Source organism: Solea senegalensis, linkage group LG10 (assembly GCF_019176455.1).
Source record: "Solea senegalensis isolate Sse05_10M linkage group LG10, IFAPA_SoseM_1, whole genome shotgun sequence".
In the NCBI taxonomy this organism is placed as follows: Eukaryota; Metazoa; Chordata; class Actinopteri; order Pleuronectiformes; family Soleidae; genus Solea; species Solea senegalensis.
In genome coordinates, this window is record NC_058030.1 from 15,216,960 (window position 1) to 15,236,063 (window position 19,104).

General features: G+C 43.5%; 4 protein-coding genes across 7 annotated transcripts in view; 1 reads left to right on the top strand and 3 right to left on the bottom strand.

The window, feature by feature from the left end:
- Nucleotides 1-14,399, top strand: part of reln (reelin) — an 80,795-nt gene extending 66,396 nt beyond the window's left edge. Inside the window, exons 39-65 of one of the 4 annotated variants that reach the window (XM_044035784.1) lie at nt 178-346; nt 465-570; nt 661-887; nt 1,011-1,234; nt 1,351-1,501; nt 1,624-1,882; nt 2,077-2,326; nt 2,505-2,673; nt 2,813-2,953; nt 3,084-3,261; nt 4,237-4,430; nt 4,538-4,788; nt 4,873-5,027; nt 5,127-5,341; nt 5,554-5,731; nt 6,126-6,301; nt 6,382-6,488; nt 6,587-6,829; nt 6,940-7,115; nt 7,204-7,277; nt 7,643-7,804; nt 7,927-8,084; nt 8,373-8,598; nt 8,714-8,911; nt 9,246-9,344; nt 11,139-11,144; nt 13,589-14,399. In XM_044035784.1, the coding sequence (XP_043891719.1) occupies nt 178-346; nt 465-570; nt 661-887; nt 1,011-1,234; nt 1,351-1,501; nt 1,624-1,882; nt 2,077-2,326; nt 2,505-2,673; nt 2,813-2,953; nt 3,084-3,261; nt 4,237-4,430; nt 4,538-4,788; nt 4,873-5,027; nt 5,127-5,341; nt 5,554-5,731; nt 6,126-6,301; nt 6,382-6,488; nt 6,587-6,829; nt 6,940-7,115; nt 7,204-7,277; nt 7,643-7,804; nt 7,927-8,084; nt 8,373-8,598; nt 8,714-8,911; nt 9,246-9,344; nt 11,139-11,144; nt 13,589-13,685 (4,589 nt within the window). In that variant the 3' untranslated portion in view covers nt 13,686-14,399. Of the gene's footprint in view, nt 1-177; nt 347-464; nt 571-660; nt 888-1,010; nt 1,235-1,350; nt 1,502-1,623; nt 1,883-2,076; nt 2,327-2,504; nt 2,674-2,812; nt 2,954-3,083; nt 3,262-4,236; nt 4,431-4,537; nt 4,789-4,872; nt 5,028-5,126; nt 5,342-5,553; nt 5,732-6,125; nt 6,302-6,381; nt 6,489-6,586; nt 6,830-6,939; nt 7,116-7,203; nt 7,278-7,642; nt 7,805-7,926; nt 8,085-8,372; nt 8,599-8,713; nt 8,912-9,245; nt 9,345-11,017; nt 11,145-13,588 lie in introns of those variants that run through there. The other 3 variants (XM_044035785.1, XM_044035783.1, XM_044035786.1) reach the window with 3 other exon arrangements.
- Nucleotides 14,400-15,495: 1,096 nt separating this feature from the next.
- LOC122775871 (protein Bouncer-like) lies at nt 15,496-15,873 on the bottom strand. Its single transcript, XM_044036075.1, has one exon. The coding sequence runs from the start codon at nt 15,871-15,873 to the stop codon at nt 15,496-15,498; it is 378 nt and encodes a 125-aa protein (XP_043892010.1).
- A 761-nt stretch (nt 15,874-16,634) lies between these two features.
- LOC122775872 (protein Bouncer-like) lies at nt 16,635-17,054 on the bottom strand. The gene has a single exon (XM_044036076.1). The coding sequence runs from the start codon at nt 17,052-17,054 to the stop codon at nt 16,635-16,637; it is 420 nt and encodes a 139-aa protein (XP_043892011.1).
- A 305-nt stretch (nt 17,055-17,359) lies between these two features.
- On the bottom strand, nt 17,360-18,612 carry LOC122776142 (uncharacterized protein C3orf18 homolog). Its single transcript, XM_044036529.1, has 5 exons — nt 18,522-18,612; nt 18,155-18,366; nt 18,044-18,069; nt 17,854-17,956; nt 17,360-17,768 (listed from the first exon to the last, which is right to left on the bottom strand). Exons 2-5 carry the CDS (start codon nt 18,287-18,289, stop codon nt 17,715-17,717), a joined length of 318 nt encoding a protein of 105 aa, XP_043892464.1. The 5' UTR covers nt 18,290-18,366; nt 18,522-18,612; the 3' UTR covers nt 17,360-17,714.
- Nucleotides 18,613-19,104: the final 492 nt, after the last annotated feature.

Here is a 19,104-nt window from a genome sequence, read left to right on the forward strand (position 1 = left end):
GACATTTTGTGTCATGTTTTGTAAACTTTTATCTCTTTTTATGAAATGGGAAAAGCACCTATTTTGTACTTTATTTCACGTCTTTCTGAACACTAGATCATTTTTGCATTTTCAACAATTGCAATCCTCTTATTGCTAAATCTCAGTGTCTAATCACCACAATATAATTCCCTTCAGGTAAGAAGGAGGAAGTGTGGGTGATAGATGATCTCATCATTGATGGCAGCTCCTTACACAACCCACCAGTGGTGATAGACAGCTTTGATGAAGGCCCCAATGAGTCTAACTGGCTTTTCTTTCCTGGGGGAAACACTGGCCTCTACTGCCCCTACCAAAAGACTGGCCTGTAAGAAAAAGCCACTTGCCTTTGAATGTTGACCATGTCTAAGTTGTGCTTTTACATCAACTCAAAGCCGAACAAAGATAAAAACCTATATGTGTGTTTGTGTATGTGGCTGGTTTAGTGAGGAGGATGAGTCAGCCGTGGTGTTTATCTCCAGTGAGCTTGGAGAGCACTCAATAACCACCAGGGACATTGAAGTAAATGAGAACACTATCATCCAGTTTGAGGTACACCACCACTGCCTTGATGACTTATTTTCCAAAGCAATGATATAAAATAAAATGCTTAATCACTGAAGACATTTTGTCTCTCTTCAGATTAATGTGGGTTGCACAGCTGAAAGCTCCTCTGCCTACCCAGTACGTCTTGAGTTCTCACGTGACTTTGGTGCGACATGGCACCTTCTTGTACCTCTTTGTGCTGGTGGGCCACAGCCGTCTTCTCTGTGCTCCACTGAGCTCCACCCTGCAAGCATCTATTTCCCTGGTACAACACAGGGCTGGAGGAGGGAGGTAATTCACTTCGGCAGGCTTCATCTGTGTGGGTAAGCACTGAAAACGTCTTGTTCATGAGATTGGCCAAAGAAAACACACATAAAACCTTAGGGGAATTATTTTTTTAAATTCTTTTAATATCCTTACAAGACACAATTTCAATCTCCCTACAGGTCTGTGAGGTTCCGCTGGTACCAGGGGTTCTTCTCAACTGGTTCTGCTCCTCCAACATGGGCAATAGACAATGTCTACATTGGCCCACAGTGTCAGGACATGTGTAATGGACATGGGGCATGTATTGGTGGCACCCATTGTGTCTGTGACCCTGGCTTCTCTGGACCCGACTGTTCTGTGCCTGACGCTCCCAACCCTGATTTCCTCAAAGAGGACTTTGAAGGTACACCACACTCTAATTTTAAAGCTTTCTATTAGTGACGAGGGATTAGTTACTGTGTGTTTACTTTTTTTTTTGCTTCCTCTATATGTGCTTGTGTACATACTTGTGTTCTTGAGGCGGAGCTGTTGATGCTGGGCGATTCAAACAACTTAGTGGTGGTAAACCATCCAGGAAATGTGGTATCATGTCAAGTGGGAACCACCTGTTCTTTAGCGAGGATGGATTGCGCATGTTGGTGACCACTGATATGGAGCTTTCAAATGCCAGGTATAGCTACCGCCATTCAAATCCAACAAAAAAATAACTTCACACAGAATTACATCATCACATTCTTTGTTGAATTTAGAGTCTATGTCATAATCTCATGTGTTAACAATTGTTCTCTGTAGATTTGTTCAGTTCTTCCTCCGTCTTGGCTGTGGTAAGGCAGCTCCTGACCCACGCTCCCAGCCTGTTTTGCTGCAATTCTCTGTGGATGGAGGTCTCACATGGGGACTCCTCCAGGAGTTTCTCTTCAGTAACAGCAGTAATCAAGCTCGCTTGGTTGCCCTGGAAATCCCTCTACGTGCCCGCACACCTTCCACTCGCCTCCGCTGGTGGCAGCCCTCTGAGAACGGCCACTTTTACAGTCCATGGGTCATTGACCAGGTACACTGAACCATCTGTTTAATCATAAGGCTTTTAGTCATTTTAATTCAAGCACTGAAACGCTATGTTGGGTCACGTTACATGACTGTCATCCATGCAAGCATTCTGCAATTATTACTATTATATCAAATGTTTTGTTTCCACTTAACTTACCTACCTTGCATCAACTATGCACTTTATCTTTTATCAAATAGGTGGTGGTAGGGGGCAGCGCAAGTGGCTGGGGACCTCTTGAAGATGACTTCTCATCGATTGATGGTCGCTCATGGCTTCTTCACCCTGGCGGAACCCGGATGCCAGTGTGTGGCTCTGATGGACCTGCTTTTGCATTCATAGAGAAGTCCAACACTCGCTATGCTGTCACCACTGACATCAGTTTGAGTCAAGATGCCTTTATCCAGTTTGAGTTTTCTGCTTCCTGCTCTGTCACCAACTCCTGCTACTGTAAGTCATAAAAACAATCTGAATAATACCTAATGATTGTCTACAGTATATGAAAGACTGAATACCCTTTTCCTAATTAAATCATAGTATTGGCATGTTGTCATGTTGTCATTTTGTTTGTTTGTAGAGTCACACATTTGTATGTTGTTTAATTTGTGCTTCTCTTCTTTCTCTGTAGCCGTAGAATTGGAGTATTCTCTGGATCTCGGTCTGACCTGGCAGCCTGTGGTCAGAGACTGTCTGCCTACAAGTCCTGACTGTTCGTCCTACACTCTGCAGAGGCTGCTGGTCTCTGACACATTCAACAAGTGGGGACGCATTACCCTGCCTCTCCCATCATACGTCAGGTCAGTGCTGCCATGTACAGAAAAAACATTGGTATTTGTGTAGCTGCTCCTTGTAGGACTACATTATTTTCATTTTATGTCCTCAGTTTATAATTAATTTCATTTTATTTATTTAAATGAGTTGAATTTATTTCTTCAGGTCTCCAGCCACAAGGTTCCGATGGTTTCAGCAGGCTCCGTTTGACAAGCAGCAGACCTGGGCGCTGGATAACCTCTACATTGGAGATGGCTGCCCAGACATGTGCTCTGGACATGGCCGCTGTCAACAAAGCTCCTGTGTGTAAGTTTTAAACTGAAAACTGCTCATAGGAATAAGGACTGAGTTTATTTATTTATGTTCTGACTAAATACTTTCTCTTGTATTGAATTGTGTTTTGATTATCTGCATCTTAATCCATCATCCATCCTAGGTGTGACCCAGAGTGGGGTGGAGAGTACTGTGACGAACCTGTGGTGCCTTTGCCCTCCCAGCTGAAGGACAGCTTCAGTCGAGCCCCCTCACTCAGTCACTGGCACACACTGACCGGTGGGAAACTCAGCACTGTGTGTGGAGCTGTGGCTTCCGGAGCCGCTCTGCACTTCAGCGGCGTAAGTACATGTCTACGTTGTTGCTCATCCGGCTTTGGCCTCTCTCTTTTGTACAAAATTGTTATACACATCACATTCAGCAGTGCAATAGATTGCATAGCTGGAAAAAAAATGGCATGTTAGTGTTTACAAACATCCTCTGGCACAGATACAATATGCACTGGTTTGTAATGATTACAATTGCTCAATCCAAATGTTTTGGGTTTTGTTTTTAATTATCTGGCCATTTTATTCTCCACTGGGCCAAAATTGCTTTTTGTGAACAATTTATATAGAAGCGAGGAAAAGAAAGATTCTGCAATAATGCCTGCAAACATGATACAGAGATAGACACAAGCTAAACAGCTGAATGATGCTGATTCAACTATTGATTTGTTGAATAAAAGACCTCTAAGCAAGTAGCTATCAGCATTTATGTGCAACTTCTCCCAAGGCACTTACTGTAGGACAGTGTGTGAAATGGATACCTATTGACAGACTGATCTAAATATGGAAAGACACTGTTAGAGAAGCCACTGAAGACTGCTTTTGTAGGTGAAGCCATTGTTTCTATCAATATTAATGAAAAGCATTGGAGAAGTGGTTCGTACCTTGTGCACAGGCACCGTTTATACCTCAAACAAGCAATGTCATGAAGACATAACCATGAAATGTTATTTTAACTGAAGGATTGAAGGCATGAATTATGTAATCAACTTAAGCCTCAGGTTGTGTCTGTAGTACTATAGGATATAGAGCTATTGTATCTTTGATATAATATGTGGGGTCATTTTGCTGAATTCCTTGCCTCATGCTGTCAGTGATCATTAGATATGATGTGGAATAATTTTCTGATCAGTGTAAGCTTAGATTGTCTCTCATCTCCAGTCATATCTTGGAAAACATGTTTTTTGGAAAATATTTTTGACTTTTGACTTCTCTAAAAGTTAAATATCTGTACATGCTAACTCTGACATTTACTTTGTGTTTGTACAGAGCTGTAGTCGTCAGCTGGTGACAGTGGACCTGAACCTGACCAATGCTGAATTTATCCAGTTTTACTTCATGTACGGCTGCATGATCCCCCCGAGCAACCGCAACCAAGGTGTGCTTTTGGAGTACAGTTTGAATGGTGGAATCAATTGGCACCTAATGACAGAGATCTTCTATGATCTGTACACCAAGCCTGGGTGAATACTTTTTTTTATCTTCCACACATGGAAATAATGACCTGTGGTTAATTAAGTAGAGTAATCAGTGACCAAGAAAATCTGTCTACATTCTTGTCTGTATTCAGGTTTGTGAATGTGCTGCTGCCCCCTGCCGCCCGGCAGGAAGGAGTGCGTGTGCGTTGGTGGCAGCCACAACATGACGGAGCAGACCACAGTGATTGGGCCATGGATAACGTCCTTATTGCAGGCTCGGACCCTCGTGCACAGATCTCTGACACATTTGGAGGTGTGGCACTGCCTAACCATGAGAGAGCTCCGGCTGATGAGACCTCGGGGAGGATAGATCAACTGAGTGAGCAGGAGGAAACACCCATTGGTACAGCGAAATTGGACAAGGCCTTCAAATCAATGCTGACATTACATAAACGCAGATTCTAATGTTTCTTCTCTGGATTCTCAGTGAGCAATCACTGGTTGTTTTCAGAAGACTGCTCCGTGAGGCGTTTCTGCAGTTCTCCTGATGGGGTGATGGTGTGTGGAAATGCTGATGGAAGAGAGGTGTATGCAGTCACACATGATATTATTCCTGACAAGGGCTGGGTCATGCAGTTCAAGGTAATTAATGAGTGTAATGTGGCACAGGCCAGTGCTATTTTTGTGTTGTGTTGTATAATGTTCCATAACAAATTCATTGAAATATGTCATGTGATTTAGATTTCAGTTGGCTGCAGTGTGCCAGAGCGTCTTGCGGACCGGCAAGTCCATGTCCAGTATTCAGTAGATTTTGGAGTGACATGGAAGTACCTAGTGCCCCAGTGCCTGCCTGCTGACCCCCGCTGTGGAGGTCAGGTTTCACAGCCATCGTGCTTCTTCCCCACTGAAAGTTGGAAGAGAGCGGTGTATCCTCTGCCTGACAGCCTCGCTGACACGTGAGTCACCCCACCTCTTATCTGCCTCATACACACAAGCGTTTGACAAAACATGGAGTCCTGTTTCATATTTGATCATGCCACCTGTGCATGCTTGACCTGAATTATTGATAGATTCAATTATTGTCGTCTTATAAATGATTAAAACCACGTCATATAAATCATGAAAATGTTGTGCACGTTGTTTGACTAACCTGTCATGTCTGCCTCAGTGCGGTGCGGTTCCGGTTTTACCAGCAGCACTCAGACATTCAATGGGGTGTGGAGAACTTTTACATCGGGCCAGCATGCGACAGTCACTGTGGGGGACATGGGGACTGTTTGAATCAGCGCTGTCTCTGCGACCCAGGATTCACTGGACCAAATTGCTATGCCAGCACTGCTCTTAAGGTAGATCATTCTGGCTCTTGGTCAACTACATGTTCCTATTGATAATAATAATAATAATAATAATAATAATAATGATGATGATGGTAATAAGAATAAGAATAACTCCGATTTATAAAGTGCCTTTCATGAAACCCAAGGTCACTGTACAGGTTGAAAACAGAGCAAAAAAAACAAGTGTCGCTTCAACAGTGATTTAAATGACCTCAGAGTTGGTGCCTGGTGAATAGCCAGAGGGAGTGAATTCCAGAGGGTTGGAGCAGCGACACTGAAGGCCCTGTTGCCAAAGCTTTGCCTGCTCTTGTCAAAGAAAAGATCACAAAACAATATGATGATTTTGAAAATATAAATATGAGATGATAAGTTATTCAGATGCTGTGTCCTTTTTTTTCTACAGGCGTCACTGAAGGAACGTTTTGACTGGGAAGGATCAGCAGGACATCAGTGGCAGGTGCTGGAAGGCGGTAGGCCTTGTACAGACTGTGGTGTGTTAGTAGAAGGGACTGCACTGTACTTTGGTGGAGCAGATGCCAGACAAGCTGTCACCTCTGATCTCGACCTTCGAGGGTCCAAGTCAGTATTCAACTTCTGTTGGACATTCCTATACATGATGTTTGTGCTACTTGCATTGAAAACTGCACATTTTTTTAAAGGTTTGTCGAGTACTGGGCCAGGATTGGAAGTGAAGACAACATGACCATGTGTCATCGTCCAACCTGTCGTAAAGAGGGAGTGCTACTGGATTACTCTACTGATGGAGGTGCACTGACAGCATATGTGCTGCGTTGCCTTGTGTCTGTTTGTTTTTTTTCTTTCCTTAATTTTTTCATTCTGTCTGACATTTTAATTGTCCCTCAGGTGTGTCCTGGACGCTGCTGCATGAGATGGATTACCTAAAGTATGTTTCAGTGAGGAGAGACTACATTGTCCTCCCAGAGGGAGCTCTGACCAATGCAACCCGTCTTCGCTGGTGGCAGCCCTTCACCATTTCCTCTGGCCTGGCCAGCCCCAGCTTAGAAAGAGCCCAGTGGGCTATAGATAACATCCTGGTGGGGGGATCAGACATCAACCCATCCATGCTGCTTGACACCTTTGATGATGGTGAGTTGTATGTGCTGACAGTAAGTGTCAAATGAGTCTGCTAAATCAACATTGTGGATATTGTTTTGACTCTTCTTCACTTCTGGATCGCTTTGTTTGCCTTTCACCAGAAGGTGTTTCTCATGAGGAGAGCTGGAGTTTCTACCCTAATGCTGTGCGTACAGCTGGCTTCTGTGGAAACCCTTCATTCCACTTATACTGGCCTAACAAGAATCAAGACAAGACACACAACATCCTGGCCACTCGAGAACTCATAGTGCAGCCTGGCTATATTTTACAATTCAAGGTACGTCGCAGCGAGGAAGCCACACACCGTGTTGTTTTCTTTCTGTACACCGTGGCTTCAGATCCTAACAGCTGTCTCCCTGCTGCAGATTGTTGTTGGGTGTGAGGCTGACACATGTGAAGATCATCATTCTGTCCTACTGCAGTACAGAAAGGATGCAAGGTAAGAAAACAAGGAGGCAGCCCTTTAAACATTTGACATTCAGTCATAATAATAAACACAGATAGGGTCTGACTGCAGCTCCTTTTTCTATTTCTTTCACTGTGATACTACAGTTAAAACAGAAATACTTTTGTAGCCACAATGGAAAAACCTTTACCAAACCTTACCAGCTTGTGTCTCCATAATCAACAGCCTAGAATCATAGATCAAGACATGTTGCTAAGTAGTGCTGTAGTAAGTAGCTAAGTAGTAATGTCACAACTTAATAAATCAACCAGAATCAAACAACATAAGCTTCTATCCATGTCCATTAAGAATCTTACCATTTAAAATGTAACCGTTTTACATTTTCACTTTCCCATCAGGTCTGATTCGTGGCAGCTGGTACAGTCAGAGTGTCTCCCCTCCTCAGTCAACAACGTGGGCTGCTCTCCCTTCCAGTTTCACGAGTCCACAATCTACAGTCCAGTAAACAGCTCATCTTGGACAAGGGTCACTGTCCCGCTGCCAGACCACATCTCCTCAGGGTAGCACAGAAACACATTATCACTCCTGCTCACATTTGTTTTGTTCCTTTTCATGTCTTTACACATATGTGTAGAATAATAGGCAACAATACCAGCCTTTATTAATTGCTGTACATTTCCAGGGCAACCCAGTTTCGCTGGATTCAAAAGGAGGGATTAGGAGAGCGGCAGAGCTGGGGAGTGGACCATGTTTACATTGGAGAGGCTTGCCCGGGGCTCTGCAGTGGCCAGGGTTACTGTACGAGTGGACTGGTCTGCATCTGTGATGAGGGACACCATGGTGGGCCAAAACTAGCTCATTACATTCCAACCAAACATAACATCACAAACATAAACACTGCTTTAGTACTGCTCCTTCGCAATGATGTTTTGGACAAAGTTATTTTGAACACTGAGTATATGCAACAACACTTACTGTAAAAAGTTACCATCTGACTGAGACAGCTGTACTGATGAAAATCCTTGATCTTCTCGTGTTCATCGTATTTTACAACTCTTAATAATGTCATCATTTATGATGACATTATTTATTATTGACTCCCCCCTCTGTATTTTCTCACCTAAACAGGCGATGATTGCTCCCTCTCCAGCAGTGACCTGCCTAGCTCCATCAAGGACAACTTTGAGTCTGGCAGTGTGTCTCAGGAGAGCTGGCAGCTGATCCAGGGTGGAGGAGTAGGCAGTGGTTGTGGGCAACTGTCACCACATGCCCATGGAGACTCACTCTACTTCAGTGGCTGTAAGATGAGGCAGGCAGTTACTAAACCGCTGGACCTCACTAGAGCCAGGTACAGGTACTACCACAGCAATTTGTTAAATGTCGCGCATAGTTATGACACATGATCTGTAGTGTCATGGTTTGTATTATCGGTCTTTAATATATTAACATTTTAATTTTCCTCCCTGCAGTAAGATCATGTTTGTGCTGCAGATTGGTAGCGTGGCACAGACAGACAGTTGTAACATAGCTCTGGATCAGGCGAACACTGTAGACAGAGCAGTGCTGCTGCAGTACAGCATCAACAATGGAGTCAGCTGGCATGTGATTGCCCAGCACCAGCCCAAGGACTTCATAAAGGCCCAGAGAGTCTCCTACAACATCCCACTGTGAGTGACAAACAGAGACACTCACACTTTCAGTGGTTCTAAAAAGACATTCTTTGATAAAGCTGTATGTTGTACCTTTCAGATTTCTACTTAAATGAGAGTAAATGACACATGATAATGATTCCTCACTTTCAAATATTACCAACTTGACATTAGTTGTCAGTACATTTGTTGTCCAGAATCCAGTTTTATAAAGGATGCTTTGATAGAAAGTGCTACTGTTTAAAATGGTGTGTGGTACATTTCATTAGGCTGCTTTGAATCCACATCACTCTAATAACTGACATGTTTGTTGAGCTTTCTGACCTTTTGATGTTTCCGTGGTCTCCTCCAGTGAGGCAAGGGTTAAAGGTGTGATGCTGCGATGGTGGCAGCCACGTCACGGCGGTGCAGGACATGACCAGTGGGCATTGGACCATGTGGAAGTAGTTCTGTGAGTACCCAATTCCCAGCCAGCCCCCCCGGCCAACCAGACTGGCCCCCAACAGTGCCCTGATCTGCCCCTGTTTTTACCTCTGTCCCCAGCTTCACCTGTAAACAAAAAAACAACCCCCTCTACTCCACACAAACACAGATGCAGAATATGAGTTAAAATGACAGCAAAACATCAACTTGTTTTAAATGGTCATCGCGAGTAAAAAAATAAAGACTGCAGTGTGCTTTGTTCTGAAAGGTTCTGTGAGGGAATGCCTGTTCTGTGTATGACAGATCAACGCCTACTGTCGTTTCATATTTTCAGTGTCTTTCAGAACCTATATATCTCCTAAATGGAAAATTTGTCAAGACTTTTTTTCCACTGAAAAGTTTAAGGACCATGACAATAAAGTCTAAAGTGTATATAATGGTAATAATACTTTCATACTACTGACATTAAAATATCTTATTGTCTATATTTGATATGTGAACAAACTCATTATCCTTGTACAGATTTCACACTTTTGCAAGCCATAAGCCGTAAAACATATTTCAGAGCGACCAATATGTTTGGATTATATTTTGAATGTGCCAACTATATTTATTTAAGATTTGTGCTTTTAAGAAAGATTTCATGCAGAAGGTGTCCATATTTTCTTTCTATGGGAAATAAAAGTGTTTCATAAGATTCATAAAGCTGATTTGATGGATTGGATATATAATTTGTTTCTCTCAATCTTTTTCCACTTTTAATGTTTATCCTTTGCACTTAAATTCGAAGTGTGTGTTCAGCTTTCAAATCTACAGCTTACGAAGGGTTAAAAACTGGAGATTCTGTATGGCACTGAAGATATGACGATGGCCTCAGCATAACATGGCAGCACCATCAAGCATTTTGAATGCATTCTCTGCATGTTGCTTTTGGGTATCAGAGTAATGTTCCCTCTGATGTGGACCCTGATTGTTCATTCAGTGCTCAATGCATTTCAAATGCTGCATATAACAGTCATTCAGGGCACATTGATATTTCATGTACAAACAACACACACACACACACACACACTTAAACATACACTTGTGCCTCACCTGAGCTGTTCCTGGTCTATGTGGCAGTGACCTGTCCCACTCCCACCTCCCTTTCTTACACTTGCACGGTTTTCAACAGTGTTTGCTGAAAAGAGTAACCGTGATTCCTCACACTTTACTCTGTTGTTTATTTCTCTCTGTTCACCACTCCTCCACTCCTTCACACATATTGCTCCTCTCACTTTTACACCTGCGCAAACGTTTCCTTTGCTCCTCCCTTGCTTCTTAATGTCAACGATGTGTTTGATCACGTGGTCCCGCTACTCCTCTGCTTGTGCCTCATTGTATCCTACCTTACTCAATCCATCCCCCCTCTTTCTCCTGCTGCTTTTCCTTACTTTCTTCTTCCTAACATTCCTTCCCTCTCTCCTTTTCTTGGATTTATGACTGGGGTTAATTTTTTCTCTGTTTTCACCTCTTCCTGTGTTTTTTTTCTCACCGTCATTACTTTTATATCTGTCCCTCAATATCCACATATTACTCTTTTGCTTTTCATTTCTTTCACATTCATCTTTTTCTCACTAACTTTCACCTCTTCTTTGAACCCCTGACTTTCTTCCCACCTCCTTTCTCCTTCTGTTTCTCTTTGGGCCCCTGCCTCCCCAGGCCGGGGCTCCCACCCCCCCAGACCTTTCTGCGAGACAGCAGTTCCCACCTCCTGCATCTCCCCTCTCGCGCTCTAACCTCTGCTCTCTTCTGTATTCTGCTCCCTCTGGTATGGCTTTAGTGTCAGGTAAGTTTCCCGCCTCTTCCTGAATGCAGCCCCCCTCCCTCATCCTCCTCCCATTCCTTTCTTCTATCTGTTACACGGCACACACCCTCCCTCAACTCCACTGACATACTCCTGCTCATTATCGCCATGGTCATCTCCATGCCCTCCTAACTCAAGCACCAGGCAGGTCAACAAAGCAGACCAGCCGCTCACAGTGCCCAAGTGGAGTCTCGCTGATAAAATGATCCAATACACAGAGACGGTTATTGAGAAAGAAAGTGAAACAATTGTCACAGTGTGACAACAACAAGAGTGGAATTTTGTCAGGTGGTGGAACATTTTTTGTCCAATTTGAAGCAATTTTACTAAACGGTTCAAAATAATGTCACTAGATTGAATGTCTATACAGTCCTGTACATTTTGATGCAACACTTTCAAACACATTTTCAAATATCAGAGGTTCTGTGTTTGTGTGTATATGTGTGATGTAATCCATCACTATACCTGTTTCTCTACCTGTATTGTTCTGTTTATTATCTCTGCTACAGACTGACTGATTTGCTTTTTGAGCCCACATGTATAATTCTATGATCTTGTTTGGAAAAAAACAAGGATTTATTTATCTGCTTTTTTTTTTTTCACATTTGTACAACAAGATCAGTCATCACGCAAGGCATACTGCAACATGAATTACAAATCATGGCACATGTGGCCAAAGTTTCATTTGACTAACTGCCTCCATCCAGCTCCTTGCATGGCTTTGTGGAGTGACTGGCAAAATGTCGCTTTTCCATCAGTGATAGTACCTGGTACTTTTTTTAGTACCTGCTCTTGCAAGGTTCCAAGCAACCAGAGCCAATACTGTACGTGATGTCGTCAGACTGCCGTGCACTGACTGGTCAGAGTGCCGTCACTGCAAGTGTCATGAGCAAGAAGTCCGACACAAGAATCAAACCGAACAATGCCGAACTTGAGATCAGTTATAAAGACTTAAAAATCATGAAAACGTGCGTTAATCTCCAACATTTAGCACGAAAATGTCTAAAATCTCAATATTTAACAGAGGAGTGTGGTGTATTTAGCAACAGCACTGCTGAAAGTTGGCAATCGTGAGTGGTGAGCCGCACCACAACCCCTGCCGATGTATTTGGCAGCCCGTGGACAAGTGAAAGGGAACTTGGCTTGTAACTGGAGGGTTGCTGGTTCAGGTCCCTACCAGGTCAATAGGGCTGGGGTACCCCTGAGCAAGGTACCCAACCCCCATTGCTCCTCGGGTGCTACTCAATGTGGCAGCCCACTGCTCCTAATTCTAGGATGGGTCAAATGCAGTGAAATAATTTCCCTAAGGGAATTAATGAAGTATAAGATTTAGATTTCAGTTCAGTGACTGTGCTCCAGTCATGCAGGAAATACTGAACGATTCTGTGAACATATAACTGGTTCTAATGATTCAGTTGCAACTGCTTTACATGTCACTAGCTTGTGTGTGTCACGGCAGTTTTCATGTGCTATGATGACCCCGCCCACATTGAGAAGGTACTATATTGTAATGCCAAACCAGTCAAGTCGTGCCGTGTCAAGGCGATGCAATGCGATGTGAGGCGGGACCATGTAGTGGAAAAGCGTCATTTATGACAGTTCTCAACCCTGTTTACACTCCTCCGTTCCTCTGACTGGAGAAAGCATCACATGACCCTGAGCCAGGAGCTCCATTCTCAGTCAGAAACACACACTCACACACGCATGGACACATGCACATAAACACTGCAGTCAACCAGCCATCCCTCCAGTCCATCTTCACAGCTCCACCTTCACCACCATCTCACACCCACACACATAGGCACACCATTTTCCCTCCCCCCCCCTTCCACCCACCCTTCCTGAGTCCCCTGCTTCGCAGAGGCCCCTGCCTGCCTTGGCTGCACTCCTGGCTCACTGGCAACGCCCTGCTGGATGGAAGAGGCAATGAACAGGCTAAGCAAGAGCGATCTTCTGAAGCTTCTTCTGTGTCTCTTAGTTTGAAAACCACCCCTTTCCTACTCACATGCCTGCACTTTTTTTCTTTCTTTTTTTGATATTTCCTTATGGCTTTTATAACTCTGACCTCAAACACTCAGAGTCAGAGTTCCCCTCTAGTTTCCGTGAGAGTTTGTTTGTAAGTTCTGTGCCCTGTGTCTTGTCCTGTGACATTTGGTCTTCCATTTGGTTACATGTAGCTCGTCCCACTGCCTTGTTCACTGTCTTACCACCCATACAGGTGTTGAGTGTTTGAGGTTATGGCTGAAACATGATTTAGAGCAGGTGTGTGTGGATGAACGAAAGCTGCATCGACTTATCATGTGTTTGCATGCACGGATCAGAGAGTGTGCATGGGAATGTGTGGACTTTTTCGAGCCCTTTTCTCAGTCACTAAGGTTCACACGTCTCTCTCCCTCCCCTCTTTCACTGTCTTTTAATCCTTGCAGCACCCGTAAACAAAACTACATGATGAATTTTGCCAGACAGACCGGCATGCGTCACTACTACAGCCGCAAGAGGCGGGCACTGCGACAGCGTGCCTGAACACCACCGGAAGGGATTCGCTCTCTGACCTGCCAAGCACACATCGCACATCCTTTTTTCCTGACGACATATTTGCCCGGTTGAGTCCCAACCACCAGTGGATTCCAGTCAGCCTTAGACTTCCCACACCCATCTCTCCCAACCCTCTGCCTGAAAAATCCAGTCAGTTTACGCCAGCCAGTCAAGGCCTGCCCAACCACACGGGTCGGTGACAATGGAACTCTAAAGAAAGGAGTGAAGCGGCCATTTTGTTTACTTTTTCATGGACGTTCGGGGTTTCTAGTTGTTTTCTAATCGTTGCTGTGGTTTCTCTGATTAATGTTCCTACCTGCGATATTGTTCCTTCTCGCTTAATTCCTCATCACTCCCCCCTCCTTCTCCTCACCTTGCTTTTCCTACCACACTGTGAATTTGAGACATAATATATCACTGCTGAACTGACCAGCCATTTGGAGAGTTGCCTCCCACTTTCACTGAGCCGCCAGGGGTGGGAGGGGAGGGGACCACTCCACTGCTGACAACCAGTATGCCAGGAGAAAGACCATGATGATGATACTGACCATTAAGAGGAATAACGGTCATGAAGAAGAAAAAAAAAAGTACTGTGTTCTTGCTGTTCTGTGTGTCTGTGGGTTCTTTTTGTGATGAGTTGACTGTGGTGTTCCGTTCATTTGTTTGTTTGTTTTCTACTAATTCACATGCTTTCGAGTGGGGGGAGGGAGGGGGTTGCTGGGTTCTGTTTCCTGTTCCTCATTTCTCCGGGATGGTTGTGGGCCGGGCGGGAAGAGCCCGGCATCCACGGCGAGAACGAATGAAAGAATGATTTGCACGATGGGGAAAAGGAGGGAATAAGAAACATGAAGGACTGAACAAGGATTTTTTTTGTTTTGTTTTTTTTAATCCTTTTTTATATATGTTGGTTCCCGAAAAATACAGATATTTATGGTAAATGGTTCTTCGCGTAACCTATTTAAGATGCACTGTGCGTGAAATCTGTATGTTATTTTTTAGTGTTAACTTATTAGGCAGATGAATCGGTCTCTCAGACTGCATCATCTTCCCTCTTCCTTCTCTTCTCTCGTGCTGTTTCCCTCCTTTCCATTCCTCTCTCTCTGCTGATTTCTGAAACCTGGAGATGAGGCTCTATTAGTGTTGTTTTTTGAAGTCTGTGTAATATGGACCCTCTGCCCTCAGTGTAACTCCAGTATAGCAATCTCCTGTATATATATGTATATCCACTATGGGGAGACCCAGCAGCCTTATAAAAGGGAAATAAAGAACTGTCCAAACCTCAAACTGTACAAATTGCTTCAGCCTTTCTCTTTTTATTGTCAACAAGTGTCAATACTTCTAAACTTCCCCTCTGCCAACCCAGTGAATCACACTAATGTTGTTAATCGGTTGAAGTTTTCATCAGTGATGCACTACACAGAATGAGACTCACTGTGATAAAAGATGCCAGTGTAGCTCAGATCAAAGGAGTGCAGCAGCAAAGTGAAACAAGTAAATGGCTTTTCTATGTAAACACAGAAAACACTTAGAAAATGACAGAATTCTTCGCCTTGTCTCGTGTGTGTGAGAGTGAAGTGGCAAACGTTTTTAAAGCAGCACAGAATGTGACATTTATTTATGGACATTCAAACAGTATTAAAGCATCTGTTCGTCAATTACATATTAAAACAAAGACAGTTGAAACCTGCCATCGACTTGGTGCACACAGACTATTCACACTACACTTAACACAAGCCTTCATCACTTCATCAACCTTGACATTGAATTGAAGAGGTTCATACACACCAGGAGTGTTTGGTCACAAGTTGCCGGCCATCACAGCTCCTGTGACAAGTGTCATAGTGATAGTGAGGAGACTGGCTGTGGTGACCAGGCAGGAATTACAGTATGGTCCATCGCAGCAAGCGTAGCTCATGGTGTAGACAGTTCCTTTTAAACGGATTTCATCCACCTGGCTACAGTCCTTCTTTGCCATGCATCCCCTAGCCGTCAGGGCGCTGTGATTACCGTAGCGACCATCTGCCTTGAAGCACAGCTCGTCAGGAGGGCACTCTGTCACGATGAGCTTGAATTTCTCCTTCTTCTCCAGGATGGGGCTGTAGTAGCAATGCAGGTTGGCACATAGTGCTGAAGGAAGGACGAGCCACAACACGAAAATGTGCAGAAACTGGAACATGATCAGTCTGCAGGAAGAAGAAGAAGAAGAAAAAATAAAGGCTGGTATTTCACTGACAGAAGCTGTAATGAAGCTATAAAAAAATACAAAAGACAAAAAACACAGTCACTTACTTAATGTCAGCCTGTCAAGTTGGGGCACTAGTGAAGAGGAAAGAGAGGTCAAGATCTTCAGTTGCTGCACTTACAATGATGCAACTTTATTTCCATGATTACCTCAGACATCACAAAACAGCTATTGACACGATTGTCACATTCTATAGTGCAACTTCCCCATGACCAATAATCTGACATTTTCAAGCACAAGTACACATGATCTACCACATTTGAAGTGATGTCACTGTTTAATAAAAACTATGACTTGAACTAAAAACTCACCTGCACATTTGAAATCCGGCCGTGTGGAAAGACTGAACTGTCCTACAGAGGAACTCGACCACACTCCGGAGCTTCCTGAGCAGACCACATGTCCCAACACACCTGTTCCATATAAACACCAACAGCCACCCAAAATGGCTTCTTAATCACTACGCTTTCATCAATAACCACACAGACAACGTCAATATTTTAAGCTGTATTTATTTATTTTTTTCCAAGTATGCCAGGAAGATGGTTAACAAGTCCATCCTTTTGTCTCTGGAGTTAAAAAACACAAAACACACATTCATTTAGAACAAACAGCAGTAACATCTGACAGAATGTCTTACTTTCTCTCAGAGACTCCGATAAGTGCTTGTGGCTAACAGGCCTCTCCAGAGTCTCTTATTTCTTTGATGTGTTGCTCGTCACTGATGTGTAATTTGCACATGAATCGTAAAGTTGTTCTCCGAGAGCACGAGTAACGTTGTCTGGGATCATCCCCAGCAGCTTCTTCAAATTCGAATCATTCTTTGGCGGGCTGTTGCACTTGTCCTCGCAGCAGCAGGTGTGACTGACGTTGTACTTGACCCCTCTGTAAGAGATCATTTCATGGGAACCGCAGAGTTCACGGTTCACGCAGCTCTGAGAGGACAGGACGTGGACAAGTCCGTAGTGACCTCTGTCACTGGAGCAGCGTTGGTCGGGCAGACACTCGGCGGTGATGTTGCCGCAGGATTTGCTTTTGTGCTGCAGGGGACAGAAGTGACACAGCAGGCTGTCCAGACTTAGAGCTGGGAGGACCAGAGCTGTGGCCAACAACATGGAGGTCAGGAACCAACCCTGTGGTCCCAGTCTGATGTAATTCCACCCACACAGAGAGGCACATACAGGAATGATACACATTTAAAACATTCTTACATCACACTTGTATGCATTTCCATTGTTCTGTGTAGGTTTGTTTTTCACCTGTCCCATCTTTGTGATCCCATGTTGCATCAAACCTCCAAACAAAGCAGCTGATTACCAGGCAGGTGTGTGGAACAGGTGTTAATTTGAACCCTTTTTTTGTGCTCACTTCAGTAATTCTACAAATATACAAACTAATCAACCACCAATACAAAACTGGATTCTGTTTTTCAGTTTATTGCCCATAGAAGTGAACATTTTTGTCTTCAAAACATTTCATAGTTTGAAACAACAACTACATGATTCTCCAGCTGACACTAAAAACAGGGTTACACTGCCATCTACTGTCTGCTGTGACATCAGCATGTTATCGAGGAAGAAATTGTGGTATGACATGAACTGATTTTTACATTTTCTTACAGGTTTGTCTATTTTCCTATTTATTTGCTTGATGATGATGATGATGTTCTTTATTATGCTTGTTAAATAGCAGACATGCTGTGTCTGTGTAGGATCTACTACACAAAACATACAAATAAAAGAAGAAATCTCTCCTCTGTCGGCCACCGTTTCTTTTCAAATTCCATAATCCGAAGAAAGCGACAGCTTTCCCTCGGTGTATAAAGGTTCCTATAAAGAGAATAAAATAACTTTATGAATCATACATTTGGATGTGTTGAATGTGATAAGTAAACGTTGTTGTGGTTTTATTTACAGTCAGCTCCTCGTCATCCGACCTGCCCTCTTCCCTCCAGTCTTCTGCCTCTGCAGGGTCATAGCTGTACAAGGGAATCAGCCTGTGCCGTAGTTCATCCAATCTGAGGTAAAGACAACTTTTTAAAACAAGAACTCTGACTGAACATGAAAGATTACAAACTGACACAGAACCACAGAGACCCAGTTACCTTGATTTCGTCCTCATATACGCAACCTGGAGAGAAAACAAGCAGACTTTAAACTGAGCAGAAACAGTCATGAAACATGCAGTATATGATGAGAACTATAAATGTTCTTACCACTGCCACAACACATCCGATCAGTATGAGGATCACACATGGGGCGATTATGTATCCAGGGTTGGGGAGTAAGGGTGAAATCTTTGGAGTTGTGAGGTTAAAAAGCATTTCTTCATGTTTTGTCTCCTCCTCCATACAGTACACCCCTCTGCTGTGAGCACCTCAGCTGACACCTCTGTGACACATTCAGTGAGCTGCGTTTGCTTTCATTCCTAATGGAAGGCGCACACACACACACACACACCTACTTATTAAGATTTGTAATCCTAGCTGCAATATCTACTTCTTAAAAAGCGTTGTAAATGAAGAGTAGAACAAATAACAGAGTCCCAGACGACAACAACAACCTCCTGTGATTCAATCTTACCTTGTGTTTCATGTGTGGGAGAACAGGGACACACACATTATTTCCTCTTATGCTTCTTTCATTCAGTTCAAAGGCGACGCAGTGCAAATATAACCCAACCTGCCCAATGGCATTCCTGAGTGAGGAGTAAATGTGATGTAAAGTGGATTGATGTGTTCAGTCACTGCAAAGGAAACTAGAACATGTTCAGGAAAAATGACTTGTGTTGCCTTTGATGTGTGTTCTATATACAGTACCTTTCTTGTCTTTACTCTGCCCTATCCATCCATTTTCTATGCGGGGAAAAGATCAGAAAAGGTTCAATATTTCAAATTGAAAAGCAGGAAAAACAATAAAAAATAGTCTGACTCAGTATTCCCAACTAATTAACAAACTCTTAATGTTTGAATACATATCATTCCTGACAGTTTAAAGGCTATGCAACATCCATCTGTGAAGTTGCACGTTGCAGATAATTATTTCTCACCTCACACGTCCCTTTCACGCATGTGCAGAAGGAGAACCTGTGGAAGCTTTCATTAACACATCTGAAGGGTGTTTAGTTTAGTTTGTTTTAGTTTTTAAAAACATGACCTGAGGAGAC